Here is an 8,115-nt window from a genome sequence, read left to right on the forward strand (position 1 = left end):
AGAGAGAGAGGCAGAGAGAGAGAGAAAGAGAGAGAGAGAGAGAGAGAGAGAGAGAGAGAGAGCTTCCCACTTCTCTGTTGCCATGCACAGTGCTTTAAGCTCACACACAGGACATTTGTATGTGAATTAATTTACACTGATATTATACTGATATTTATCTCCAGCTCAGCCCTCCACACCAGTTTCCCAAGCCTTTCAGCATCTGTCTCTGGATACAGTCAGTTCATCAAGGGTAGCATATCAAAGCTGAACCCATTTACTCTCTCTTTAGTGAATCATTGATCAGCCCAGGACACTCAGTCTTTTTCTACCCCCAACTCTCTTCATCCACAGTCACCAAGTTCAGTTGACGCTAGCTCATAGATGTCTATTGAACTTAGTCTTTCTTCTCCGTTACCATTGCCAATCCAGACCTTATTCATGTTTTTTTTTTTCTGTCTGTGAAAGCATCTCCTTAGCTGCCCTCACCACCTACGACAGTCTGTCCTCCTGTCTTTCCTCCATCTGTTTCTAAAATTGTGTTTCATTCCCCAACTTTAAAGTCTTCATTAATTCCCTGTTGTTTATAAGGGAAAAGCCCAGCCTCCTTGGTATGACATAAAAGCTTCCATAATCCCATAGACCATCTGTTCCAGCATCACTGAAGCTGTGGACCATTCTTTTCACATTGTTTGTTCTGTTTCCATAAACTGGAACATCTAATCAGCCCTTTACCCAACTAGAAATACTCTGTCATTCTTTAAAAATTGTTCTAGCCGGGCAATGGTGGCTCACGCCTTTAATCCCAGCGCTCGGGAGGCAGAGGCAGGCGGATCTCTGTGAGTTCGAGACCAGCCTGGTCTACAGAGCTAGTGCCAGGACAGGCTCCAAAGCCACAGAGAAACCCTGTCTCGAAAAACCAAAAAATCAATAAATAAATAAAAATAAAAATCGTTCTAAGTCCTCTCTTCGGGACCTTCTGAGATGCCGAAAGACTCTAACTCTATGTTCTCAACACCACTTTATTAATATTTCTAGCACATACGTTATTAGATCTTAATTATTCTTGTCTTGTTTCTTCATTTAATCACTGAAGCCTAAAAGGATAGGAGTTAAATTGTTCCTGGGACCTGGAACACAAAAGAAACCCAATGATACTTTCCAAACAAATGAAAATAAGACCATGAAGATTCAGCATGATATTGGCAAATGTCTTGAGCATGGGCCAAGAAGAGTAAGACAAGAGGAGAAAGAGGTCCTGTTAGCTGGAAATTTGGGATCTCTTTATATCCTGGTGCAAAGGCAAAGGCAAAGACTCAACTGATTGATGCCCACCCAGTTTTGAACCCCAGTAGTTTTCAGGGGCTTCCATTGTATTAACTCTGCCCAGATTACATTGTTAAATGCATTACATAAAATAAACCATCTCTTTCTCAAAGCTAACTTGTAAGTCAGATCAGCTTTCTTGATCTATGTTTTGCAGCTGAGGAAAATGAGGCTTGAATGACCATATTCAATACCCTTTGGATCAAGGCAACAAAATCAGCAGTGAGTATTGGAGCCATAAATTGAATCTAGACAATGTGACTTCAGAGCTCACTCACTTGAATGCCCCACTCCCCAGTCTGATACTCTAGGGCTACAGCCTCACTCTATAGCAACAGAGCTATAGCATCTGAAGCAGTTTGCTATGGAAAAATAAACATTAAGTTGGAAGTGGAAATCCTCGTTAGCGTTTTTTCCCTTAAGGATATGTATTGGTATTACAAATTCTCAATACTCACAATGGTGTCATGTATGTATTCTGTGCCTGAAGGGTTATTATGTATCAAAAACATTAAGATAATTTCTCAAATATGCAATTACATGTGTTTAATACTCTTATTTATCTAGATATTTATTTATCAACCATTTTATATTAAGCTTCCCTGTGTATATGAACATGAAAAAAAATCTGTTTTTTTATATCAGTCTAAATTTCTCACAGTTACTTAGTAACTTACCTACCTGAAGAAATGGATTCATATATACAAGAAACTCTCACTGTAATTAAACAAGTGCAAGCCAGCATTTCTATGGGATTTTTTCTTTAGTCTCAGATGGTACAAAATGATTTGGGTGTAGTGGAGTGTTTATGTTGCTACTGTTACATGAATGGATTCTCCAAGGACAACATAAACTTTAGCTGTTTAAGTTTGATTTCTCAAATGCAAATGCAGTCACCTGTAAAGAATCTTTAATTGCTTGTGAGAACGCTCTACCCATGACAATATGACTCAGAAAGAGTTGACTCCTCTGTAGTCAAGCACACACACACACACACACACACACACACACACACGAGTCTATCACTTCGCTTAGTCACAGTCAACTCCTCTCTACTTTTCCTTGCACAAAACAAGTCGTGAGCACCGCAGTACCACGCAACACTCTCAGAGGTCCACAGCCCCAACTTCTGATACTTTCTTTAAATTTGCATGTCATTGCCTGTTTTAGGTAATTTTAGAGACCAAACTAGTAAAACAAATATGGTTTGTCTAACAGCTTCAATCTATATTTCTTAGTCTGTATATGCTTACATACCACTTTTCAAAACATAATTTTGAATTTTTATACAATTTCTCAAAATGGCTAAAATCTACCACTTGACAGACTTAATTTGCTAGAAGAATAGCAGAACAGAGTCACCATTAATGTAGAAAATATGACAATGATTCTTAAATATATTTTTAAAAATTGGAAAGCCTGGTAATTCACTTTATGTCTCAAACTGAATGACCTTAGACTAGGAAAACACAACTCTGCATAAACAGTGGTGTTTGTTCAGTTTAACCATATATATAGATGTGAATGTTTTGCATCAAGATAAAAAAAATGAACATTATAGAAGGTGTTGTGAGCAAAACTAGGACGAAAGTTGGTTTTTACCCTGTGTGCCTGTGGGTCACTAGGAAGGTACTGGTAACTTAGAACGTCTAAGGGTCTGTTAAATCTAAAGAAGCTGTAGTTAATAAGCATAAAAATGAAAACATTTTTCATTTTGTTCACTTTGGTGAGAAAAAACATTTACATGAGAGGAACAGAGATTTCTAGGAAAAAAAGATAGGGTGAAGGACACAGAGAGGAAACTGTCATCAAAAAAAAATAATTTTGTACTAATTTTAAAGGATTTTTCTCTTTTTTAAGGTAAAGAAGAACAAGGCTCAGACTAACACCTTAGCACAACCCAGAAGGTCACAGAAAGTGGGTAAAAATCTCCAGAGAAAAGAGACTGCAGCCCAGGACTAATGGAAGGCCTTGGAGCACTGGCAAAACAGAGGTCACAAGACAGCAGCAGCTCACACATGGTGCTGTCACTGAAGGCCAGTTCTGGGATAGAGGTGTAAAGAAAGAATGTGGGGGACCGGAAAGGTCCGCTGTCAAGACAGAGCATGGCAATGATCTACTTGACACTGGTTTAGCAAAATCCATGCATGGGCCGGTGATGGAGCCAATGGGAGACTGAGAGAAGGAGGGTTCAAGGTTCTCAGGCCAATGTGCAAGTGAGGGGATCAGACCAGGGCATAGCTACATTTATTCCTAAATGGCACAGGAAATGCAGCTCAGATGAAGAAGTCTTGCTCAGCAGGTATAAGATCCTGGGTTCAATTCCCAACAACACATCAGTTCAACAGATTATTCAGTTGTAATCCTCTGAACATAATGACCTGATATATTAAGAAACATCATCAGGGGTTGGAGAGATGACTCAGTGATGTGGGAGTGGCTTCTTATTAATAAAGAAACTGCCTTGGCCCATTTTATTGGATAGAAAATTAGGTAGGCGGAGTATACAGAAGAGAATTCTGGGAGAAAGAAGGTTAGTGGAGGAGTCGCCATGATTCTCCCGCTCCAGACAGACGCAGGTTAAGATCCTCCCTGGTAAGCCAGCTCATGGGCTACAAAGAATATTAGAAATGGGTTAGAACAATATGTAAGAGCTAGCCAATAAGAAGCTAGAACTAGCCGGGCCAGGCAGTGTTTGAAAGAATACAGTTTCTGTGTAATTATTTCGGGCATAAGCTAGCCATGCGGGCGGCCGGGTGCCGGGGACGCAGCCCTGCCGCTCCTATTTCAACAACTCAGTGATTAAAAACACTTGTTGCTCTTCCAGAGGCTCAGGGTTCAATTCTCAGAACTCTCATCCTGCCTCACAACCATCTCTAACTCTAGTCTGAAGAGTCTGACACCCTCTTATGGCCTCCATGGGCATCAGGCATAAATGTGGTACATAGACCTAAGTGAAGTAAAACACCCAATCCCATAGAACAAAAATAAATAATTCTTTTTATAAGAGAATCATCAACCTTCCAAATTCACCAGAAGCAAAGAATATTAAAAGGAAATATTACTACTCTCACAAAACATAAAATAAAAAAGAGAAGATTTAATAACACAAAAAAGTAAGAGGTAAATGCATACATTCTTGGAGGAATAATGTCAAGGCTTATCATGCTGAAAATAGCTTCATCTACCCAAAGAAGAGGTTGCCAGTGCACAGTTTTTAATGTAACATGAATTCGAGAAACAAGGGCTGAAAGGAAGGGGCTTGGAAGCCAGTTCATCTCCCCAGACCTCTCTAAGTTCTGTGGGGAGGACCTGATGCTAAAAACACCAAAGGACTGTTTCTCCCAGGATGGTAGAATTCTAAAACTTCAGTCACTGTCACAGATAAAGTGAGCCTGAGAGTCACCCTCCTGGCGTCCTGAGACACATATAAGACATGTATTTATTAGGCATCACCTACTAGCAATTATTTTCACTGGCTGCATTCTCCAGAGTGCTTCAAAGCAGTCTCTCTCTAAAGCTGGAATTCAGCAGGCCGCCCACAACACCTCCATTGCCTGGGAGGAAGCTCTCCATGTATAGTTTCTTCCTGCAGATTCTTCCATAAGGAAGAGCCTCCTACTATCCCAGCATCATGAAAGGAATAAGACTTTGTTAGATTTTAGATTGAGATCCAATGGAGACTGGGAACGTTCACAACTCAAGCTTTTTACTTCATTGACTAAATAACAGAGTTGGTCAGAACCTTGCCTCCTGGAGATTGGTGGTATTTCTCTCCTGCTTCAATGGGGCTGGGCACACTGGGGTTCTAATGATGGTTCTGCCACTGATTTGAAAGACCCTTTCCCAGTTTGTGGGTCTTTTTCAACACTGCTTAAGGGTGAGTGTGCCCACATAACCGTGACATGGGAAGCCAAGAGCTAGAAGCATTACAAGGATTACAGAGGACCCATGAGGGCTTTGTTTACTTGAGTTTGACTCTGTGTTTCTAGCTGTGAAAATAGGAACTCCTGGGTATATGTACCCTGGGAGTAACTTTGAATATGATTATCGTTTATGTGTTTATCATTTCCTTTAAGGTGCTCAGGCCTCTGTTTTTTGTTTGTTTGTTTGTTTGTCTTTACCTGTTTCTGGAAAATGGCATTCTATATAATACAGTTTTCTATGTGATAAGAATAATTAACATGGGTTTGATTCCTTTAGGATCTCAGATGACTATTCCAGAAGAATTTATTGATCAGCTTAGTTTGTCACCTTGTGGCAATCCTGGGGCTGGATCTACCCTCCTACAGTAATAGCACCCCTGTTCTCACAAGTCTCTTGATTGTAACACCATCATTGTAATTGCCCAAAGAAGTTTGGTATACAGAAAGCTTTGAGGCAGTACGAACAAACCATGCAATAACTTTTGTAAATTTTCTTGGAAGAAAAATCTTTAGCAAGGTCCTTGTAGTCTGACCCCTAACCTCCTTTCCAGCCTCATCTGGCGTCGTCCCCAACTTCTTCCTCCTGTGCTCAGTTGCATCTTCCCTGGTCCAGCCCTCTAACCTTCTTTTGAACACCATGAATACTTTGCATTGATTTTCCGTGGAGTTTTCTTTCCTACCTTGGCACTGATCCCTACTGATTCCCATTTGTATTTCCAATTCCAACTCAAGTGTCATTGCTAAAAAAAAAATGTGTGGCTTCAGCTACATACACAGCCTCCCTGTCTGCCCCAACTCTTTGTTACACTCTCTTGGAAACGAGGTTTATTTTTTCTGTACTTGTCATAAGTTTAAAGGATTATTTGATTGATGTCTCTTTCACCTGTGGTCAGCTAGTCTCGGTAGGGTGGGCATACCTGGCTTTCCTCACTACTGTTCAGACAGCAGCTAGCACAGCACCTTCTGCCTGTCAAGTGTCCAGGGATGCTGATGATCAGATGAGTGGGTGAGTAAACAAATGGATTCCACACCATGGATGTTCTTGTGTCATTTATGCTGCTCAGAATTTCAGGAGGTTTGAAGGGAGGTGTGTGGAACGGAAAAGGCAAGTGGCCCAGAGCTGTTCTCGGTATTTATTCCAGGCAAACCAATGAGGGGTAGCCCTCTTTGCTCATCCCTCATTCTTCTTAAGGGAGATAGCACAAAACCAAAGTTAAATTAACCCAGTTTTAGCTTTGACTTTTTTTTGGAGAGAAAAGTAATGTCTATTTCTTTGTATCACTGAAAACGCATTTCTGGATGGACTTAATACACTGGATATTCTGCTTTTACTTCTCCTATTAAAAGCATTTTCCCCTACATGATGTTCACAAGTTCAAGAACAGGACCCATAGTTAAAGAAGAAAAAGGAAAATAATATGTACGTGTATGTAATAAAAAGCAACAAAAATGTGTAATAATTTACATTGCACATGGCCCCCATTTAATCTGCTCACATGCAGGCTGAGGAATGCAACTCCCCCCAAAAAGAATAAGGACACCATTCCATTTAAGGTCTATAGGGGCTAGTGAATGCTTTTAGTCGTCCACTCTCTCCCCCGCCCCTTTTTGATTAATTTCAGGATAACCCTCATATTTAGTGTCTAAAAACCTTACAAGAGCATCCAGGATTGGTTTGGCATTGTCTCAAAAAGCAAACAAACAAACAAAAACAAAATAAACAAGAAAAAAAGGCAAGAAAGACAACACCCTACGGCCAGTAATGCATTTAAGACATAGAACCATCCAGGTAAGATTAAAGCCAAACTTCTTCTTCTGTAGTCCATCCACTTTATTCTCTTCCATAGAAGGATTCCCAGCCCAAGGGCTGAGGCTATTTAATTTTCATTCTGCTGGCGCAGGTTATCTTGCCTTTTATCTCTCTCTGAAAACAGCAAAGTGAGTCTTCCACTTCACCCACTGACAGGTAACTTTGAGCAAGTAATTTAAAAATTTAATGGTCTGTTGAAACATGCTATTTCGTGTTAAAACAAAGTATCAAAAGAAGCAATGTAAACTCAGTGGCATCCACATTGATAGCGCCATGTGGAGGCTTGAGCAATGGGCTGGAGGGCTTCTGAAATTGTCTGCACCTTCAAAAACTAACCGATTTGCACCAAATGTTTCTACTTTAGAGTTTTTCTTAATGTTCACTAGAATTATAACTTAATAAGAAGTTACAATTAATCAGAAGCCACTCACCTGTTAAAGCTCCGATCAGGAAACTGAGAGCCAGCGCACACCAGAAGTAGGTCTTCATGTCTGCAGGAGCAGCCGCAGTCTTCCCGTCGGTGCTCAAGTGTGGCAGTGAATTCACGTTCTTGGTTGTTTTCTGTTTTCTGGAAAGGAAGTGGGTTTGTGGAGGCTGACACAATGTCACATTTGCCACCCAGCTGAAGATTCTACAAAGACAACTTCACACACAGCGCCTCCTGCGTGACAAGAGCCCAGCGCCCCATGAATGGATGGATGAGTGAGTGAGCGAATTTTATTCTCAACGCTATTGCTATTTGTGTGTGTGTGTGTGTGTGTGTGTGTGTGTGTGTGTGTGTGTGTGTGGTGAGGGCGTCGCGGCCATTGATAGCGGGGCTGGGTAGGAATCACTATCGTTTATGGGGTGGATATTTAACTCACAGATTCTTGTTGACCAGGAAGAGAGGAGGAAATGCTGCCCTCATTCTGGTTGAGACAAAGTCTATAGTTTCCAGAAGCTCATTCACTCAGAAATCTCCCTGGATTAATAGCTACTGGGGACTGCAGGATCCAACCCACTGGATAAATAAACATATTTTCACACATTCCTGTCTGGGATATTTGTTTCAGAAATAAGAAAATCCTTTGGAGT

General features: G+C 40.7%; 1 protein-coding gene across 1 annotated transcript in view; it reads right to left on the bottom strand.

Moving 5' to 3' along the window:
• Positions 1-7,555, bottom strand: part of Icos (inducible T cell costimulator) — a 20,590-nt gene extending 13,035 nt beyond the window's left edge. Inside the window, exon 1 of the mRNA XM_050154224.1 lies at positions 7,473-7,555. Coding sequence (XP_050010181.1) covers positions 7,473-7,530 — 58 coding nt within the window. The 5' untranslated portion in view covers positions 7,531-7,555. The remainder of the gene's footprint in view (positions 1-7,472) is intronic.
• Positions 7,556-8,115: the final 560 nt, after the last annotated feature.

Source organism: Alexandromys fortis, unplaced genomic scaffold (genome assembly GCF_014885135.2).
Source record: "Alexandromys fortis isolate MF-2015 unplaced genomic scaffold, M_Fortis_MF-2015_v1.1 scaffold_40, whole genome shotgun sequence".
In the NCBI taxonomy this organism is placed as follows: domain Eukaryota; kingdom Metazoa; phylum Chordata; class Mammalia; order Rodentia; family Cricetidae; genus Alexandromys; species Alexandromys fortis.